The sequence below is a fragment of the Eurypyga helias genome, unplaced genomic scaffold (assembly GCF_000690775.1).
Source record: "Eurypyga helias isolate BGI_N326 unplaced genomic scaffold, ASM69077v1 scaffold40993, whole genome shotgun sequence".
Taxonomy (NCBI): domain Eukaryota; kingdom Metazoa; phylum Chordata; class Aves; order Eurypygiformes; family Eurypygidae; genus Eurypyga; species Eurypyga helias.
The window spans coordinates 1-22,700 of record NW_010242569.1 but is presented as its reverse complement, the minus strand read 5'-3'; the positions used below and the strand labels follow the sequence as shown (position 1 = coordinate 22,700).

The window sequence follows — 22,700 nt, the reverse complement described above, 5'->3', positions numbered from 1 at the left end:
TTAATACAAGACACAGCTACTCCACGTATAGAACACTTCAACAGCTTGAAACAGTGTCAAGTATAGCTTTTCATTTTAAAACTTCCTACACTGTCTAGCAGGTCTTACCTCCAAAATTCCATCTTCGGGGAGGTCTGTGCAGTGGACAGCATTCTGAATCTTGTTCTTCCCAAAGACAGCACGCAGAGTTCCAGGTCGGAGAAGACGGGCTATTTCCTATTGAACACAAGAAAACCACAAGACCTCTGTTAACCACACTCTTCCACTGATTCTATTCCACTGATCATGGATGCGATAGAATCTTACGAAGTAGAACAGTATGGTGCTATTAATGTACGTGTGGTACACCATAAAAGAAAAAGAAGAGGGAAATTCCAGCTTGCACTATACACATATACAACTGCTGAAAAACCATGACCAAGATTATGAAAACGAACTGCTTGAAATCGGGTCAATCAAGCCATCTCAGGTGAAACGCAGGACCCTTCACATACAGATACACCTTCCTGGTTCTTGCACTGACGGGGTTAACTCAAGTTAACGCCTTCGCAGCTCTTAAGCACAGAATGTGCTGTCCGTAGTGAGCAGACACAAGCACACCACCTTGCACACTGCTTCAGCTCACAGTGAACTATTTGTCTCCTTGGCCTCTCAGAGTATTTCTCCTACTACAGCAGACACGACTCAGGTCCTGAGATAACATTCCTCCCCCACCTCTTTACTATGGTATATCGCCCGTGTTATATCGCAGAGGGTTGCCTTTACTGGCTCTCCCCTCCACCATGCTCTTTCTTTCGGGGTATAATGCAGTCCTGCTGTATTCCTCTGCACTATCACCCTGAAGTGTTGTCTTTTAACCCCTTTCCTATGCCAACTGTGCTACACCTTGCCGCTGTCTCCTCTCAAGACCCTGGAGCTCTTCTCCAAGTCTACCTCATTCAAAGTGTGCCTCCCTTTAAAATTCAGTGGTAATGGCATTAATCCATTTTTCCCTCCTTAAAACCTTTTGGACATTCTTCCATGAGTGCCTCTCGAGCACTACTGCGTGCGAGGGGACAGGCTGATGACAAGCTCACACTAGAGCTACTGAACAAAAAGGAGTATTCTTTCTTGCCAACAGAGCCTACACAGGCCCCGTTCTGAAAAGGCCCTGGATGCATGAGGGTGTCATGACTCTGGATGTGCCCAGTGCAGTTTCACTGTGCCACTCCCCCGTGTTTGTTTCCGTGTCACAGCTGGAGGTTACTGCCCCCACAGCCCACTCACCAGACTGGATCATCCACGCATTACTTAACTTTTGGTGTCAAATGGGTTCAAAGTGACTTCAGTAGCAGCTCTTGGCTGACGCGGAAAACTCTGCATAGGTACAGATGAGAGCCACTCACATGACACACAGTCTCTTCTGGGATGGCAGTGAATGTTTTAAGCCAGTCCCAGAAGAGCTCTAATGAGCATTATCTGACAACACGCCTTAAACACTTTCCAGCTTCACCCACTTGTTATGTCTCATTACTAAACTAAGACAATTGGACTTTGAGGGCAAGATCATCTCATAGCCCAGCAAGTCCTAGATATTTTCTCATAATAACAATTAACAATTATGGTGATCTGTTATCTAGTAACCTAGATCTGTTACCCATGGTGATCTGTTACCCACGGTGATCTGTTACCCACCTAGAAAACAAACTGTTTTAATGCTTGGGAGTGTGTCTGACTCTGAACATGCTGTAAGAAGTTTCATTTCCCCATTGTTATGGTGTGTACATCACAGGTTATACAGGATCTCTGCATATGGATGTCAAGAATATTTGATAAGATACCCTCAACATCAAACAAATTTTGTTTCAGAGGAAAGTTCAAGAGTTTCACTTAAAAAAAAAAAAAAGCCCCAAGGTGAAAAATAAAACCTCCTTTACACGGTCCTCATTAAAGGTTTGCGATAAGAAAGTCTGCTGGAGAAACAAAAGTCATGTGCCAGTTAACTGTAGCTACGTGATACTTCAATCAAGCCTTCCTCGAAGCAACTGTTGATTCCAGTAACAACTACCTGTCCGGAAGCCAGCAAGGGCACCAGGCTTTCAACTGTTCTAAGGAAAGCTTGGGAATATTAGGAAAAATGATTGTGGCTATGCAACCTTTGGAAACAGCTCAGATCTAAAAAGCTAAAACTTGGCATTTGACATTGCTTATTTCTTATCCATCAAAATCTTCTGCTCAAACTGTTCCATCCTCCAATAGGTCCACAAATGCTGCTTCTTATGAAACTTTCCCAAGTTTTCGCTTGACCCATCTTCCCCACCAAACCTACTTTTCTTTTTTCCCTTTCTTTAAAAGCAGCTGTGGCCTCCTGACTCACCGTTTGTCCTAAGCTCTCATTTCTACCTCGTAATGGGAGACCTCACGTTTCTTCTCTTGGACCCTCCCTTGCTAACAGCTCCGACTGTGGCAGTATGCAATCTCCCGGTCTTCCCTCAATTTTTCAACGCAGGTTGCTACGCAGTCTCCTGCCCTCCTGAAACTCATGAGCCATCTTGCACTGAAAGGGACTCGCTCTGCTCTGCCTGGGATTGCATTAGGTCAGAAGTACACAAAGCTAGGTCCTCCAGCACTTTACATTCTTAGCACCTGATTAATAAGAACCTAAATAAGCCTTTTTTTGCCATCAGTTAACAAACAGGACGAGAGGAGAAGAAGTGTCTCTTATATTTAAGTAGCCAAAAAAAGAATAATAATTGCCAATTCCAAAATTTTCTTACTCTGTTTCTTACTGCACCACTGAGGAACCCACAGGAAACAGGGCCTCTGGAAATGATGGAAATACGAACAGCTGTATACATCATATATAGGTGTCCTTGTGTATGTATGGCTGGAATCTTCGGAATGCTTCAGGGAAGGAGGAAGCAAGTTCCTTACAGAACATACTCCTCATAGCACATATTAATACACTCTTCTTCTCCACAACAGGAAGCTTGCCAAGCATTTTATTTATACAGTCTTATCCACAGCAACAGGGAGATACAAATATAATAGTGGGGTTTGGCTTGGTTCCCCCATACCCCTCCATCCTTAAACCTCTTTTTCCTAAGATCTCTGCTGAGTCTAGTTTCCAGAGTATGTGTTTTGTGTAGTGGTTTTCAAAAACCATTTGAGAGGAGTTGAGAGTGAGATGATAGAGGAGTTAAGAACAGTTACAGCTCCACCATATGCGTGAGAGTAACATGTGTGCGCTGGAACTTTGTGTGTGTGTGTAAATGGGGATGCCTCGAACTTGCACTTCACATAAAGAATACACTATCTAGGGCAAAACAAACCAGGACTGCTGTACCAAAAAGGCCTCATCCTCTTTGGTCTTAGTCAGCAGGCTATTTGATCACACCACACAGGCTGGGCTTTGATCTGCAGCCCTTTGAAGATCCTTGTCCTACACAAGATACAGATGCACATATTTCATGTTTCATTCTGTCCTAGAACTGTGCCCAGTGCAACGCTGCCTGTATGAAGTACTTAGCACATTCCAAAAATCTTTCCATTTCTATACAAGTGAAGGGAAACAAAAATGTCACCAATGCCAGTAATATGTCAAAATCAGACTGAAAAATCCTACACATACTCATGAGCAAAGCTCATTAACTGCCTTTCCTTCAAATGGCTGTTTTTTCCATGAGCTGGATGGGAATTTATACAGAAGAGTAACATGTATTCCAGGCAAAATGTAGATTTGAAGAAAAAATTAGTCATTTTTTTAAAAGTATCTGCCTTGAATACTTAATTGGGTATGTAGAAGGGCGGAAAGGCTACTGCTCTTAAACGTTTCTGCATGCTTTGTTGTTTAAATGACATTCGAGGAAAATCCAAAGAGGTGACTGACCCTGTGCAGCAACTATTCCCTCCCTCCTCAGTGGGAAAGAGCACAAACCTGAATGAACCAAAAACACAGAAAGGAACTTTTACAGACTAAAACTCAGTTCTACTTCAACATGAACTAGAAGAAGGGAGCCTTGTAAATCCATTACTCGTCCTCTTGACTCAAGCAAAATAAAAATAAGAGATTTGTGGTCAAACCCTCTCCTGCCCACAGTATGCTCCCAGGGCAGGTTCATTCTTCTAGGTTTGCTTGCAGGCCACCGGCATTCAGAGGACTCGTCGGGCTGCTACAAACTCTGCACAGTCCCCTACAGGCCCCCAGTAAAACGCCTCGTTTTCCTTCTCGAGCTGCGCCCTGACTGCATGTCTGCTCCTTGCTCTTCTTGGCATTCCTCATTCATCCCTCTTTCCGAAGGCGTTCTGTTGCCTCTGTCTCCCCACCTCTGCTGTCCCCACCCTGCGCTCGTGAAGCTCTTCTGTTCTGCATGCTCCACTGCTGTCCTGAAAGAGATGGTCCCTCCTTTCCCTTGAGGGTGCCAACTGATCCAGAGGGCAGAGAAGGCAGTAGCCAGCCTCAGGCAAACAAGCAAGTGCCTTTCTCCTTTTAAGGACCAGCTACGGCCTTGTCAAGAGAACAGAACACACATTAACTGTGAACAAACAAAATAATGTAAATTCCGCCACTCACCGTGGAATTTGTCTGGCTGAACTTCAGCCATTGGAAATCTGACTGCCTTGTCCAAGCAAGCTACCTGATCTTCCACTTTGGTGAGTGGAAGGTGCCAAGCCCTTTCAGGACCAAAAAAAAGAGAAAGGTACTCTTTTGCAGTACAACAGCTATGTAGGGTAGGTAGAGTAAGTGCCTCTCTCTTCCCATCATCACAGCCCTTCAGTTGGCTTTTCTTTTCAGGGGATTTTAGCACCAGTCATGTCACACACTGCTGGTTGCAGCAGGGAGCTGCACAAAATACTCATCCCTACATAAGCCATCAGCAAGAAGTAAAGCGATAAAAGCAGCACAGCTTCGGTCATGCAGAATGCGATACTAGACAAGCATCTCCTGTAATGCTTATTCAAGCTAAGAAACACCTTAGCATTATTGTTACTGTGGGAACAACCTCAGTTCATCCATCTGACATATCCCTCACAGAAGTTCCCAGCCGAAGACAAAGGTTTAACTGTCAAATCAGTGGTCACAGATGATCTTGTGCATGACACCGCAGGCTTGCCTCAGCTCCTTTCACGTGTTTTCTTTGCAGCCCCTACTCTTTCCAAACTCCAGCCAACCAGATGTCGATGCATGTGCTTCCCCGCTAGCTACCTCAGCTCTGAGCTGGTTCGTGTTCCCCAGTTTCATGCCATCAGCCACCTCGCACTCAACATCAGCTGCTGCAGAATACCACAATTTTATACTCCCGCATCAATTTCAGGCCCATTTTATCATCTCTAGATGCAGTGCTAAGCCTTCCATCTGTACTACAGAAAGAAGAATCTGCATAAGATAGTGCTGTTGCCACTGTGAACTCTTTACCTGGGGAAGAGTACATTTTGCCCCGAAACCCGGGACCTGCCTGTTGCAAGGTACCTCAGAAAGTTTCTGAATACAAAACCAGGTCAGTGTTGGAGAATACAGGAAGTTTCCTTCCACTTAGGCTTCACAAAGCAATCCAGAACACAAGTCTGTTGCTGACAGTGACACATCTTCTTTCTTTGTGATCCACGTGAGCTGCAGCAGCGTCACGTACAAACACGGAGCCAGGATCAACAGGCACGCGCCCAGGGGAGTCAGCGTTATCGAGGGTCTCTTGTACTTTCCACATATCACAAAAAAAAGAGTCAAACCAAAACAACCTCCTCCAAACACACACACACACTAAGCACCCCTCATCTTTTAATCTTTACCACAAAGCAAGCTGATGCACGGGTTCTCAAGAAGCTGGAAAGGTTACATTGAAAGTCTTCATAATATTTAGCCTGGTCTTCTATCCCCTGAGCACTGGTGCCTTCGACCTAGACATTCAGGTTGTCTTCTCCTGACCAATGGCAAAATATTCACACTTGCAATCACTGAATGGCCATCCTGACGAGTTTCTCGTATCTTTAACTGATCCAAGCCTTTTTGCATACAGTTATGTACTTGAACCAGTGTGGCTGAAAAGGTTTGTTCAGCAAATTAAATGATCTGATCCAGGCAACAGCAGTCAAATTTTCAATTGCAAGGCTGTAAATAAAAAAAACCCTGCATCTGAGGCTCCCCTCCTTCCAAGAGCAAATAGTTTTGCAATGGTAGCAGCAAGTAATCAAAGCATAGTTTATTTTTTTACAAAAGCTTACTCTGGTCTGAGTTAAATAAATAAACAAATAGAATCTGCTTTTCTGTTTACTCTGAAGTCAGCTGCCTCTGAACTACCAGTCTGAAGCCCTGTATCTTTTGGAAGTTTTGTTAACGGACCTAAAGTCATCTTCCATACACCAGCGCTGGCAGTTTTTCAGAAGCTCACAAGTCTGTAGAAGTTGTTATGCCGTCTCTTCCTCACCCTCCATCCCCTGAGGCACTTTGATTCCCTCTGCTTCACTCCCACAAGTTCCCTACCACTCCTCCTCTCTGGCAGCTCAAAGGTGCTGCACCAGCTCTCCGCAGATTCTCTGCTGTGGGCAGCAAACGTGGTGCATTTGCCAGCCTGAGATAGTATTTTTACTGGTCTTGGAGCTTCTGGTTGACACTTAAGCAATTCTAATGATAACTGCCCTGCTCAGAAATGTACTTACTGTTGTATCTTGTGCCTACCTGCCATTGCCAATGGGCTGAATTCAGATAAGAGCAAGTAGCCCCACTTTTGAGTTAAGCATAAACTAGATTGGATGGGGAAGTCTTGAGGGTAACTGCCATACCAAATGTAAGTTGGTCACAAAAGAGGAATAAAGATAAAATATCAAGCTATCTTGTTGCATTATCTGAGAGCAATAAGGGATATTTACATTACTTGACAGGTTGGAGAAGGGAAGCATTTAACAACTGAAAAGCAACTACCCCACAAAACATCAGTATAACTGTAAATCTGATTATTAGTTGCTTTACTTTAAGCTTTACAGGGGAAATACTGGTCCCACTGATGCTTTTCCAGTGCCTTCAAGGCATCCAGAATTTCATCCATTTATTAACTCACCTGTAAAACAAGGATGAAAAAAATAGTAGGCTGCAAGAGATATTTTGGGATTTCATTAATTCATTTCAGCAAAATATCTGGAGAGCCTCCAGTGAAAGCCACTATGAATTTGCAAGACATTATTTTTAGTCTGCAGATATCTTAGCTGAGTTTTTCCCCATAAGAACAAGAATAATTAAAAATTAGCTTTTCCTCTGAAATTTGAGAGAGAGTTTTAAATTTGCAAAAGCAGTCCGGATATCTGAGCTTTTACACTTTGCAAAGCAGAAAAAACTGCTTCGAAATTCTATCGAGACTTCCCTAGCTGAACCAACGTTGGACCATCCTCTTGAACAGAGATGCAGATGGACTGAAAGACAAAAGTCACAAGTCTGCTGCAAACCCCAGAGATCCTCCTCATTTGGGGCTTAGCATGGGAGAGAGCTTTCCCTTCCATTCTGTGCCCTCAAGCCTCTCAAATCCAACAGCAAGCTTCTCCTTGGAGGCAGCAGTGCTGCCATCTCTTCCCACACAGTTGTGAACAGCCCTGATCTGATGGAAGGAATCACTCATTATTTGTGTCACAAGTGGTTTTTAAAAGCCCCTGCTGTGTTCAGGACTAGCTGTACTAGTCAGTGTTCCTAGACATGCTAATAGACGGTTCCTGGCCTGGAAAACTGATATGAAGAGACACAAAGAACAGAAAATAGGAGCAGAATGGACCCCATTTTTTTGGAGTGGAAAATTGAGACAGGGAAACAGTAATTTCCCAAGGGCACAAAGAAATACACGTTTCTCAAAGATCACAAGTTCAATGTCCAACTTTTAGCTCAGATCTTTTGAATCCTAGACCAGTTCCTCAGCTATTCTCTCTCCCCAGTTTAATGCTGCTTTAATTCCTGTGTAGCACTCTGACGATAAGCCACAGCCTGCAAAAGTCAGGCCATGCCAGGTCACTTAGGGCAACTTGAGAGCTCCCATGGGAACATGAAGAACTGCTGCTCACCCATCTTCTACCCTGACCTCATTCTAGTCCTCTGATGTGGGAAGTCAAGTGATGCAGAGAAAGGCAAAACTTCTTAGCAGGAGTATGCAAGGGAAATCCCATGTGCACATCGGATGCAATCTATCATGCTGCAAGCGAAAGTAGCTGCTAAAGATTCTGCTCAGGTGGCCCTGCAGTAGAACAGAGAATGTCAGCCTAAACCACTCAGAGCAGCAAGCAGCACCCCAAATTATTCAGTAGGTTCTCAGCATTTGAATTAATAATTTTATATCCAGTTTTTAAAATCCCTTTGTTTAGTTAATAGTGTCCACAGACAATGAGACCAGTGGTGCAGAATGAAAACTATTACTGCAGCTGTTCTCATGGCTGTCAGCAACTGCAGAGAGAAGGATTTATTATAATAATACCCATCATCATAAATGCAAAAACAGACTGCTTACTTCTTTTTATTACAGAAGGGAAGGCTTAGGTCACAACATTTGTTTTCATCCACTCTGAAGCCTTCAATAATACAGCTCAAGCAGAAAATAACTGCAGGTTTGGCCACTGCATGTGTTTTTCTGTTACTACAGTGGCATCCAAAGCACCTAGGCAATTTTGGTCCACACAGGCCCTGTTACATCATACAAGTACACCACCTGTGCCACCTAGAAAGCCAACTGATCCCTCTTACGGGAAACCCACTTGAGGAACTGAGATCTCAACTTTCCAGCAGTGATTAGTTCCTTTCAGATCAATCTCTTGTGCAGCAATTTATCATGGAGAGTACATAAGATACACTGTGATCTCCTTGGTTATTTCTGTCTGGTTATTATTAGCTCTGCCACCAATTTATTAACCAAGCAGAGCCTGAATAAGCAGTCCTCTGGGATAAGAAAAAACGTTGTGCACACCCAAGAATTGACTACTCATACGCCGCCGACCGAAAGACATGAAACCTTCTGGGACAGCTCCAGCCAACTTCAGGGTACTCAACATCACATCATTGTCATGGTTATATGGAAAAGTGCGTGCTCTACTGCCCTTCCTTCTGAACGTTTATAACTTCCTCTATCGCATATTTTCACCTTTTGTGTGCCAACTCCTGGTAACTGCCTTCTACAGTGCTCTAGGAAAAGCCCTTGCAGCCTTTCCTACCACATTCTACTTTGGTGTGTTACTTTCTTAACATGTTTTTTACCGAGCTATCGTTCATTTTACTTCAGAACTTGAAGTATACGTAATCGCACTACAGAACTACTGTGTTCCAACCAGAAGTCAGGAAGAATTCAAGCGAAGGACAAGGCTATCTATAGTCAACAAAAACCTGAGTCAGGCGTGTAAGCAAATGCTCTTAATCTATTTAAATCAAAGATTCTGCAAACACACAAGGTCACTGTGACCAGAATGCTAAGAAACTGAAGGAGAAAATAGTTGTTTAGGGCAGTAACTATTATTTTCTTTCCCAGACAGGGTGACCTCAGCACTCCCCATATCTTCTGGAAACACTGCTCCCTTTTTCCAAGGCAGGACTGAGGTTACAGAGAATTTGGGGTTTTTTTTGCCTGAATGCTTCTTTTCAGTGATTAATTTTTATATATCCAAAAACATTACTGTCCAAGGTAAGAGAGTGATGTGCTGCCTACTGTAACCAAACAGAACAGGAGGAGAGCAAAGAAAACACCCAGTAGACTGAAATTAACCCCCAACCATCATGTTCTCAAAAAGGCTCTTACTATGGACCTTTATGGACTGAATACATTAATGAATCTATTCTCAGAAGCCTCAGCAGCTACAGGAGAACCATAATAGAACAGTCCAAAGGAGGAAGGAGAAAAAAACCCCCACAAAACTAAAAAGAAAGAGAATCATCAAGGAAAGCAGACCTCCTCTGACTGCAGGAGGAGACTACAACCTAGGAATTCTGATTTTCAGTTCTGTGTTTTACTGACAAAGACTGTATTTTCACAAGGGGAAAGTATACTTTTATTTTTAAAAATAAGTGTTAAACCCCTCCTATAAGCTAGGTAAATTGGATTTTAATCCAGTGCAGCGGGGAGAAACAAGCCCTAGAGAGAACCCTGCGGATTACCTGTGATCAGCCTACCAGTGTAAAATGACACTGTGTATTTGTCTCTGCCAGGCTGGTACCACACAATACGTTAGAATCCTACCTCTCTTTCTACCGCAGGAGAAACAAACGTTTCCTCCTTAACCCATCTAAGATATGTAAGCAGAGAGACAATGCAGATATGGTATTTTGTAATGTAGTAGCTAGCAGTATTTAAAAACCAAGCCAAGGAAATGCTAAAAGAAACCAGGCAAGCAGGCACTTTTAAAACTTTGTGAGGTCACCTTTTAAATAAAATATGATCCATCTATATGAGATACTAAATCCGTAACCACTCTCTAAAACACTGCATATATTCAAAGCTTGGACAAAACCTAAACAGGAAGATGCAATGCAGACAGGATATGGAAGCACTCAATCTGCAAAACAGGACCTGCAGACGGACAGTTATAACCACAGCCCTGCACAACCCAAAAAACTCCACTTCCTCAAGGCTGAATAGACAAATTTATGTAACTCACAGCATTTATAGGAATGTTATGTTCATCATAGATGCTTAAAATACTCTTTTTAATAACATCCACCTACTGCTTTGACATGCAACCACTCTGAGTGCAAAGGGAGCCTTTATGACCCCTGAGCCGGTCTTTCAGGCTTCCTTCACACCTACCTATAGATACAATTAGTCTTTGTGATTTCTAATTAGGCTTCTTCATGTGTCTGCAGAGCTGAACAGTACAAAGTCCTTGACCAAGAAACCAAGTTTTCTTAAAAGGTGAATATTCTAAGTGTGGCTTAAACCCTTACAAAATCGGCCAGCCCTATGATGCTTTGCAGGGAAAGGCCTCGAAACCCAGGTCCGGGATACCCTGGCACACATCCTAGAGTAGCTAGGAGATCTCTATGGCAGCACAGCAAGCCAAGGAAGATTAGTAACCAGTACTGTGGCACACCCCTGCTTTCCTTCAGTATCTGGGCTCATGTTCAACTTCTCCCCTCTTGCTAAAACAGGGCAAGCTATTCCAGCCCGGAACCAGGCACAAGGAGCCCAGGAAGAAGCAGTTCAAAGCTAGAGACAGCCTGACGTAAGAGAAAGATGGGAATGCAGATGGGAACCCTGAGGCTTCTGAAGTGGATGCTATTTTCCAGGGGGGCATACAGTATCTCTGGCAAAATGTTGGTAAGGTCCTGAAGATGTCCAGAAATTGCAATTAAGACGGTGCCTTGTCATCGGGGGATACTGAAGTATCACAGTGACCGGTAGCAGAGGAAATTACAAAAAAAACCCTCGCCCTACATAGGCAAGCGGGGCTTTGGTAGCCAACTGAGGAAAAAACCAAAGCACTGCAGCAACCAGAAGCAAGAGGCAAAGGTACTCCAGTTTCAGTCCTCTCCCAGCACCTTGTCTTCAGAGAGTGAAAGTAGCAGACTCCCCCAGCATCATGCCTCTGTGATGGTAGTGGGCTTGATATCCCACAAGGCAATAACTTTAATTATCTACTTTACCAAATGACTGAAGTGACTGTAATTTGGGACCACTCAATCCAAGTCCAATGACCTCGCATCCAGGATTTATTCAGGCAGAAAACGTAGCACTGCTGACACGTTAAGTCTGGTAGCTCTGGAGCCTCAGACAAGGAGTGGAAGATAAAAGTGGTTTTTTTCAAGCTGTAACCTCACCAACATCCTTCAATCCGATTGGATTTAAAGCAGAGTCTGGTCTTGAGGGCTCTGACAGTATTTAGTCACCTGATGGAGACTTGCAGTCACCACTAATAACAGCAATTTTCAACGGATATGTACCTACCCATCAAGAATCAAAGTGAGCCTACAGACTCCAGCTCCACATGACACCAAACAGCCATCACACGACAGCAACCTTCGGGCAATAACAAGCCACATTTAAAGCAAGCCACTTGCGAGCAAAAGGCGCCTCCCACCACTACTGGCGCTCTGATTTTTGTTCTAATCCCCACACAAAGACATATTTCAGTGTGGCTGAAGACCCTCGTCCTATCAAAGGACTTCTTGTCACCTGCAAAGGGTGGCTTGGAGAAGACTGCAAGAAACAGAGCTCTAAGCAGGTCACCACAAAATTGTGACCAGATCACGCATACATGCCACTACAAAGCACGTACACACGATTAAAGCCAACAGGGAGGGTGCCAGGGGCTGTGAATGGGTACTCTAAAGTACCCATTCACAAACAAGAGAGACATGTCAGAACTTCCTATGAACACTGAATTCATGCCTGCAAAAATGACCAGATTCTTGACTGCAGCCTCCATCCATTTTAAACCAGGGAAAGCAACCCCCTGTAAAGGTGTGGTGTTTGGCAGACACAGGTTTGGCTCTGACAGCAAGCTGGAATATTTTTGAGGTAAATTTCAAACCATACATCAACATATGAACAGTCTAATGCAGCAGTGGCCCTCAAGGTATCAGCCCCATTAGAGCTGTGGGTCATTAGAAGACAGCTGTCTTAACACTTCCTTTCTTCTAGATCCAGTCTTAAAAAGCCCCCTGCCCATGCACAGAGGGGTGACACAGAACTATGCCGGGGAAGTCCTGAACCCACCGAGACTTCGGGCTTCACTAACCAGCAGTGTCAGCTCAGCAAAAAGGGGCTGCCCCAGAGGGAAGAATCTCCCTCCACAGACACTTACTCAGTCAAAAACTACCACGTCCCCCAGCGAAGAGGCCTTAGCACTGTCTGGAGCACATTTTCGTCAGACCTGCAGAGGCTGATGTTGAAATTAAAAACTGAAAGGACAGAGTCAGATGACTGACCCTAAATAACATCTAAGCAATTCAATCATGTCTTTCCCATTGCAGGCTCAGGCAGCAGGGTATCGTAACTGGTATCGATCGATCCGTTTGCTACTCTAGCTGATAATGGTCTGGCGCTGAATGAAAATTTAAATTATTATTACATGACTCAGGCTATTTGAGCAGCAAATTATATGAAAATTTTCTTCATCAAAGAATTAAAATAATAAATCTTATTTCTCTTGAAACCCATGATATACTTCACTGTCAACACTCTTACCAAGGCTCACTAGGCTATAGGGAGAATCCACACTGAAACAGCTATGACAGTATTACCAGAAAATGAATTCTTGGGAGCTCAAAAATAGTCTTTGTATTTCTCTGTATCTTCCACTGAACTATTTTTTATGTGATGTAATATGAAAATGTCGTGCTGCTAATGTAATTCTAGGAATGAACATGACATTTCTGGCCTCACGTATAGGTATTTTTCAGTGCCAGAGATTCACAGGAGGTCTGTACAAACAAAAATCTTACAGCAACAGTGCTCTTTGGCTCATACCGTTATCCCTATTTAACTGATGTGATAACTGAGGCAGAAACATATTGAACTTTTTGTCCAAGGTCACACAGTGAGGTCAGGAACCGAGCTAAAGCAGACTCGAGCTCTTTCAGTTCACCGCTTTGTTTTAAACCATCTAATCTCCCTTTCAGCTCTTTGGCGTTGAGGCAAAAGTACAAAAGACTGTTAACACACTGTTACCCTTCAAATCACAAATCCCCAATGTAAAAAGAATGCAGGTTAGAGTCTAAAGCCAGTATGTGAAAATCCCTTTTCAACCCACTTGATACAAAAATATTGCAGCACGTCCATCACTTTAATAATATCTCACAGCAGAAGGTACTTGAGTCACTTTTAGTGTGCTGCCAATCCTAACTAAAAGCTCTTAAAACTACTAAAAGTTATGCAATCAGCCAGGAACATGTAGCTGAGGTAGTCTCCTAGAATCACGTTATAGACAACCTTTTCATTTGTGTATGAAGACAGCTCAAAAAAATGGTAAAAATAATAAAAAATAAAAGCAATCTAATTTCTACAGCGTTTTACATGTATCTTACAAATACTAAGTACTCATCTCAACAATTCCATGACAAAACTTTACCAGCAGCTATTTCAACATAGAAGCTGCACGAAAAAGGTGTGAAAACTGAAGCTGTAGCTTCAGACCTAAGGAACAAAAAAGGCCTCCAAGGGGCCAAAAATACACAACCACCAACCAAATAAAACACTGATGCCAGCAAGCTCAAGCAGTGACAGGATTCCCTGACCACCATCCGCCTGTTCTGAGGTCTTCTGTTACACCCTTTGCTTCCTGTTCCATGTGAAACAATGTCAAATCAATGCAGCACAGGTTGCTTTTCTTTCTTCTCTTCAAACAGCGTTCTTGATGATGCACACTCTGCTGCGTTTCCCCCTCGCCACCAAGCACTTTCATTCCTTTACAGTGAAGAAGAAACATCACTTCTTTTCTGTTGAACTTTGGTTGCAGTCAGCAACTCCCATTTCTAGGTGACAGTGTATATCAAAAGTTCAAAAGGCTTGTGTTCTGTAGTAATCTGCTTTAATTAACTTTTTAACTCCTCTTCCTAGCTTTCTAGGCAGTTACCTCTTTATCATAGGTGTAATTACGTTTTTCTCTCGATGTCAGAGGTGCACCAGTAGAAACAGAGTGAAACAGCACCCAGCCCCAAAAATGTAACTTAACAACCTGCGTAATAAGATTTGACAGTGTATTTTGAAAAAGGGCATAAATGATTCAGACACACCATGGAAAATCAGTGGAACTCAAAGTAATTTGAGGAATCCCATTCCTATTTGAAATTTAAATATCTAAGGAGAAGTGCTCAGCTGCTCAAAGGATCTGGATATCTCAAAGCTCCTAGCTTTTGGTGCATAGCAGAGGCTGTGGGTGCTTCCCCTCCTTGAAAAGCTATGTCTTGTGTGGAATTCAGAGGTCTTTTTTAAACAGCCCTTGTAAAGAAACATTATTTTCATAGCTGCTGGCCTTTCATAGGGGTGCTGCAAGGGTAAGTAAAGGGTAAATACCTGCTTATTACAGTAGATGTGGAGAGAGCCTTCCATTTCTAAACCCTACACATTAGCCACAAAGGCACCCCAGGACAGAGAGGACGAGGTGCAGAGCGACACCAAGAGCAAGTCACGCCGAGTAGTCTGGGACCTGGCTGTGAGGAACACCTGAGCTAGAGGCTGCAGACGGAAGACAAGAAAAACAAGCACCACAGCTGATCTGAAAGATTATAGAAAGGCCTCAGATGAGACCACCAATGGCCCAAAACAAGTCCAGCTGCACTCCAGGAGTTTCAGCTGAGTGTAATAAAGATGCTGCCTGTTCGCCAGGAGTGCAGTGAGCCAGCCGGCCACGCACTAGGAGAGTGCCAGCGTACGACAAGAACACAAGCAGCAGCGAGATCTGCAGAAAAGCAGCTCTCCTCATACATATACTATCCAACAGGGGCAAATGTTCCACAAGCCTGCAATCTGTGACACCGAGCCCTTCAATCAGGTCACGGCAGTTTTGAGAGTGAGCATGTCCCGCACAGCTCCATAGAGACAAGTATCTTTATCCCACTGCCTGCTTTCCAGATTTGATAGGCCATTCGTATGCTGCTACAAAGAGCCTCAAACCAGATTATTGGTTTTCAGTCTTCCCTACTACCACATGAGAGGTTTTAATAAAATATTTATAAGCTGGTTTATAATAAAGGATATTTTTGGCAGAGAGCTTTACTGACCCGCAGTGCTAGCGAAATATTACCCAGTTATAGAAAACAGCACAAAGTTCCATTTCATTTTTAGCATTGTACACTTGGTATAAATTGCTAGCTTATTAAAGTATAATCCTCCAAATAGAGCAACTAATTCTTTCTTCAGCCCTAAACATCAGGGACTTGGACAAAACCAGACCTATTTCCAAAGGTCATCTCGCTTTGGTTCAGGAAAATCTGTATCACTTTTTCCTGGACGCCTTTCACTGAAGTGTACCCCAACTGTCTCAAGCACACCCAAGAACAGACTGAAAGGACTGCTAACATTCATGCCCAGTTCAGACACCTAACTTGCCACAAAGTCATTATTACATTTGCTATGCATCTAAGATATAATTAAACCACAACACCTTGCTAGATAATGAAACGGCTGTTATGGTTTCTGTTACTCCTGTTTGAGACCGATACTGTAACCACAAAGTTCAGTTGGGAGTTTCTCTTACTATTCTGGTTGGGAATGACAAAAGACCACTGAGGTACCTTAGAAGGTACCCTTCTTCCTCAAGGGCAAGCTACAAATGCTATCTGGAGACAGATAAATTTCAGGCAAGGGTCACTCTCCAGAGCAGCTGTAGTTACTGTACATATCCTTTATGTGCCTGAAGAATCGATTAAATTTGCAATTCTTACAGAAAACAGTTGACAGAAAAATATAACACAGCTGCCTGTCTTCCAAACATACCAGTAGCGTAACTGCTAGGAATTCAGTGTCCAAATCCGTCTGCTTCCACTAGAAGCAGGTGGGGACTCATTTTCACTTCACAAGTCATACAGTTAACCCTTAAAAGGGAAACACGAACAGCACAGCCAGGTTGCTAGCAGGGGATGTTTGAGACAGGAATTTAGTTCCCTCCTTTGCTGTTTTCTTACGCCACCCAGAGAAGCCATCAGTTTATATATAGAATCACAGAATCATAGAATGGTTAGGGTTGGAAGGGACCTTAAAGATCATCTAGTTCCAACCCCCCTGCCATGGGCAGGGGCACCTTCCACTAGACCAGGTTGCTGAAAACCACATCCAGCCTGGCCTTGAAGACATCCAGGGATGGGGCATCCACAACATCTCTGGGCAACCTGTTCCAGTGCCTCACCACCCCCTCTGTGAAGAATTTCTTCCTGATATCTAATCTAAACCTCCCTGATTTCAATTTATCCCCATTACCCCTTGTCCTATCACTACAGGCTCTTGTAAAAAGTCCTCTCGAGTACCCTTGTAGGCCCCTTCAGATACTGGAAAGCTGCAATGAGGTCTCCTCGGAGCCTCCTCTTCTCCAGGCTGAACAAGCCCAGTTCTCGCAGCCTTTCGTCATAGCAGACGTGCTCCAGCCCTCTGATCCCTCAGTTCTTCTGCTCATCAACAGTTCCTTCAGTCACACACCCCCCATATGGCTGTGACAGAGTTCTACATGTGACGTAATAATGAAAAATAGATAAACTCCCTCATATAGGAACATTTGTCTTTAACAACCTAAAGCAGCCGTAATGTTAGCAAATATATTTTGATTGTAATGTATCAGGCATTAAACAAGCAGAAACATGAGAAGGATATGATAGGCCCACATAAAACGACTGCATCTCTGAAAGTTTTAAAGACCAGAAATCTTAAACATGGAATTGGAAAAAAACCTGAAACCGCTATATTGTGAATGCTACTATTAATATATCATCCTCCAGTTAAAACTATGTCAGATAAAGAAATTATGCTCTGCTTAGAAGATGCTAACCCAGCAGAGAAATGTTTAAATGTTACCAAACAGAAGGGGGGGGGGAAGGGTTTGGATAATGCCTTTAACTTGTGCTTTCTGTAATGGAAATGTGCTTTCTGGATCTGAAAAAAAATAACTCGTTCTCCCCTTCAAATATCAATCTGTGTGAGTTTTTTCCATGGAAACCAGTAAACCCACTCAGTCTGCAACTAAAACATCAAACCATTACCAAAACCACATACAAACTCTGGCCTCGCTGCCTCCACCTTGGTATTTCACTTACTTCATGGCTCCTGTGTGTTATAGTGGCCTTCACTGTTGAACAACAAACCGCAGTCTTTTTGAGACAGCACTCACGCTTGTCTCCAAACTGCACGCAGTATCACGCATATCCAATTAGTCATCTCAAGAAATGAAAGATAAATGCTAGAAGCATTAGCATAGCAAATGGGTATGAGAACTTTTACACCCTATTTTGCTTGCTTCCCTCTGAACAACAAAGGAACCAATTCTTTCACAGTTTCATCCTAGGAGAATGCCAGACCGCAGTGGACTAACATTTGATTTACCAAGCACAAGCAATAACTATTTGTTCCAGGGGTCTGAAGCTTTGTGTTAGGATGTTTCTGAATCTCTAAAAGAGATTTTTGCCTAGAGAGCTTTCCTTTCACATAAATATCATCACAGTATTTTATCATCTCTTTCAGGTCAGACCAGAAGAGTTGCTAGATTGCAAGTTGGTCCACTAAGACAAGCATTTGACCTCCATAATAAGGTACTGCTTACATGTTCCCAAGGAATGCAGCAGGTCCATGGCAGCCATACCGCACTTGGATAGTTTAGTACACATAGACCGCACATCAACTTTTTAAGCGTTCCTTATCACTCAAGCAAGTACTTACAGGATCAGAAGGACCACAGAAGTCTCTGAACACTTTTGGAGGCTTGGGTTGTATAATCTCCATTGCTATGCAGGGGCCTGAACACAACTCTGTAACCATCTCCTGGAAGAGAGCAAAGACGGAAACAAATCTGAGCTTCTTTGGGCATTAGCAAGGGTTGTATTCTTCCCCAAACTAGACCCAAACTTACAGGACAGGAACAACTAGGAAATATCAGTGCATTTAGGAAAGCAAAGACATGAAAGAAAGGTATCATTGGTATTCACAGTGAAGGATATGTTTCCCATATCGCTACTTGGTTTAGAAGGTGGGGATTGAGGTAAATTGGATATTCAGCTCCAACAGAATACTGAATAGCATGCAAGAGCATCCACTATACTTTAAATTCTTATTGATCTGGACCTGGATTTCACAGCAGTATCCCATAACCTGCCCAACTAGATTGAATGACTGGAAAACACTGCTGGGTGTAAGCCTCGGGGGGAGGGGGGGGAAAAAAATCGCACTCTATTCAGCCAGTTCCACAGGCAGCAATGGACTCTGCAGCGTTCCCTACGAGGAGCACAGTACACAGTCTGTATTTGTTTCCCAATATACCCTTGTTTGATGGCTTTAAGTCATTAAAATGTCTCTTGGGCTTTTGGTTCTCACTGTCTTTTCCTCACGTATTGCTACAGAAGCTGAAACACACAACCCAACAGAACCTGTGCCCATGGACAACTGTTAGGGAAGGGATCCTTGACCTGGCAACATTCCTGTGGTGTGCTGTTACCAGAATCTCCGTGACACCAAAATCATCTGTTTCCCTGGAGTCTCCTGGAGATTAAAGAGACATTGAGAGTTCTGAGTGGGTGATGACGATGGGTCTGAATTTTGATAAGCTTAAATTAACTCTGGGCATTAGTGCCAATTTTGAGTTTGTTAATTAGAGGTATAGGTTTCACAAGCAGAAAGAATCTATTTTGATGTTCCAGTCTGACTTCCTTCTGTAAATCATGCCCTTATCATTGCATACTTGTCTAGAAATCTGGGCAGACAGGTTTGAAACAAATCAGGACAATTAAAAGAATCAAAACCAATGAGGAAAGAGGAAAGGAGAAAACATTCAGAGGAAACAAGGAAGGAGAGGGAAGGACAATCAAGGTACAGCAGTCACACCCACCAACCATGGGCAGGCCAAGGATGAGCCATGACAAAGAACTAGAGCATACAGAGTGGGAAAAAAAGCAGTAGTTACGGAAGGATTAAGTCTTTCTCTGCCTTTTATGAACTGTGATGGAAACTAAATACACACAGACTCCAAGTCAAGCAGCATTGGTCCAAAGAGTTGCTGTCTTCCTAATAGATTCCATGCTGAGAGCATGTGCTTAATCTCCCCACTCTGAAGTCAGTAGGACAGAATTTTAGCCGAGTGTCTCTATCATCAACCTGACTAGGAAATGTAGGTAGAACTATTCCTGAGAGGACATGAAAACACTGCAGACTAGTTTCATGAATAAATATTTTAATTCCAAAAACTGTCTTAGCACCAACAGGTCTGTTAAGAACAGGTCAAAGGGCAATGTATTTCATTGTGTTAAGAAACAGTAAATTGCTACAAGACCAGTGCTCCGTACAATTTCATTGAATTCTGTCTTCAAAATAACTCTTAACAGGAAAGTGGAAAAAACCCAGGCTTTTAACTTTAGTTGAATCAACTGAATTCCTTCCTGTAAGCTGTGTTTTTTTTCTTGTTGCTCCCTTTTCCATTGTTTCTGTATCAGTGCTGACATCCCACCGGCAACAGCAAACAATGCAAGTGAGGTTATTCCTCACTCCTTCATTGCAACACAAAGCTGAGGACTGAAGACCAGCTGCCATGAACTATAACACTGAGGCAGGTCATCCTACGTGAGACAAGCTTGGTCTGCCTTACACAGCCTCATCAAGTCAAGAGTTGAATTTAAATAGCAGGCACTGTTTCTCTGGTAAAGCTCACAGTTACAGCTAAATCAAACTTCCTTCAGCAAATAGTTTATTCATAAATAATATGGTTTGTGGTCAACTAAAACCATTCCTAGAGCTGGATCAAACTCAAGCATTTTTTGATTAACAAAGTGGATTCAGAGGTGACCGAAAATAATCTCTTGCCTTTTTCTCCATTTTCTTTTCTGGCTACAGTAGGAAATACCAAGCAAAACAGCACAAAAGCTAATCAATAGTATGCAAAACCCCATGTAGGAGATACCAACAAAGCTAAAATTCTGGGCAATTGTTCAGCTTTCTCTTTTCACAGAGAAGTGCTTTATATACATTGTCAAGCCTTTATCTGACTCACAGGGGGTAACCAGAAGAAAGACTTCTGGATGTCAAGTATCATCTGTGCCGAGTTATTTTGAAATGATAAATAAAATTAAGATCAAACCAGACGGTTCTGAGTCACAGATATAAGAGGTCATATTCTTTCTTCAATATCCTATTTTGCAACATACTTCTTCCTATTTGGCCCGCACTGACAATATCTTTGCTGTTCCCATATGTGCCTTCTCTGGATCCCTTTACCATCACGATTAGCTTCCCCACGTTTTCCTGCTTCACAAATATCTTGAGTACACAGAGGTATTCATTTCATTTCAACTGAGTACATCCAGCATGTATGGCTTGCAGGACAGAGCCCTAGATTCCCACTGAAACGTATCATCTTTATTGATCTTACTCAGTTTAAATGTCACCTTCCCTTCTGAGTAACTCTCCCATTGAATTATATAATTAAAATGTGAGAGCTCCTGAAGATGGCAGAGGATTTCTGATTTGGTTCAAAGCAAAGGCTTCTGCACTACCACAAGTTCCTTCAGGCCCTGAAATACTGATCGGATATTATCATATTTGAATTCTGCCATGTACCTACAAGTCTGCCTGTCCAATCTTCCTTCGGTCCTTGTCAAAAACAGTGTTATCAGAGGAGACTTTGAGAGTATTTCCCAATCTGAGAGTAAACTAACAGTACTCCTAACCTATTTAAAGACAAATCAACAAACCTTGTTGAAGTTAGTCTAAACAATCATACAGGGGGAAAAAAGAAAATGTCATTATTAAAGTAATATTAGTAACTGTGTGGAGTAATACTAACAATTGTGTAGAAAGCTTTTAACAATTTAACCATTTAAAAATTAAGGCTCAATTGTATAGTACATAGCATGGCAGCGAAGCTATACTCATTACTGTTTGTAAAATGAACCAAAATCCTCTGACAAAAGGTGACACAAATGCAAATTCATCCTCTTGTATCCTCATTGTTCTATCTACAGTCATAAAGTTTTATGTGACAGTACAACGAGGCATAATAGTACATGGAATCTTAAGACATCCACCGGGATTACAGCATATTTTAAACTCTTAAATTTTCTGAAGATTCACAGAAGTCAGATCAATAAACTTAAAAATAGCTCAAAACATCATTAGGAAAGCATTCAAATACAGCAGCCCCACTGCAAACAAAATAATACATGCATATTCTGGCCCAAGCCACTACTGCAATATCAAACCAAAGAAAGATGCAGATGTGACATATCCTCATAGCTCTAGCGCAGTAAAATAGCTTGTGTGTGACTGTTTTATTTTACAAATTCCTTGGCTGGACAATTTCTACAAAAGACTCTCCTTTCTTACAAGACAGCATAAATTTCAAGATGACTTAGTTTATTTGAGAACAGGCTAGAACTGCTCAACACCAAGTTTCTAAAAGAAACCCTATCACAATCCCAAAGAAGGAAAGATGCGACCGCTTCCTCATTTAATCGTATTTTATTTTTAAACATATTCTTCTCAAACATATGCTTACCATGTATTCAGCAACGACACCTTTGTAAATCTCATAAAATTCTTCCACATTTGCACGCTCCATGTTGAACTAAGAAAACACAAACGTTAGCCAGTCTGCCTTAAACAACAACAAAAACCCCACAGACATCCCTTGTTAACCAGCAAACATTCAGAATACTCTTTTAAGCATTACTGAGTGAAAGGAATGGCTTTACAGCTGTAATACAAACTTAGCCAATGACACCACAGGCAACAGAGCAGACAGTAACTTCTTCCACCTTAAATATAAGCAGACAAGGTAGTGCTGGCTGATGCCACCAAGACATACAGAAAGATCTGTTTGCTAGATAGTAAAGTGGCTATTCTTCATTCGTGATGGAGATTTGACTCACAGGGGGATGTCAGACCTTGAGACTTTCACAAAAAGCAAAGGACTTACAGGACTACTCTTGGGAAAAAAATGTTTGTGCCAACATCCTTTCACTGCTGAGGGTGATCAGGGTGTCAAAATCCTTTAAGTATCTTTAAAAACCTTCCCCTAAATCAATACTAAATATATATATTTTTAAAATTAAGAAAGGATATCTGGTGAAGTTCCCACTGACTGTA

The 22,700-nt window shown here is 42.5% G+C and overlaps 1 protein-coding gene across 1 annotated transcript; it reads right to left on the bottom strand.

The window, feature by feature from the left end:
* Nucleotides 1-108: 108 nt before the first annotated feature.
* Nucleotides 109-22,179, bottom strand: LOC104507750 (nucleoside diphosphate kinase 7-like; the record flags this gene model as incomplete). Its single annotated transcript, XM_010149126.1, has 3 exons — nucleotides 109-216; nucleotides 18,291-18,392; nucleotides 22,111-22,179. Coding segments are annotated over 3 exons (279 nt in total), but the record flags the coding sequence as incomplete, so codon positions are not given.
* Nucleotides 22,180-22,700: the final 521 nt, after the last annotated feature.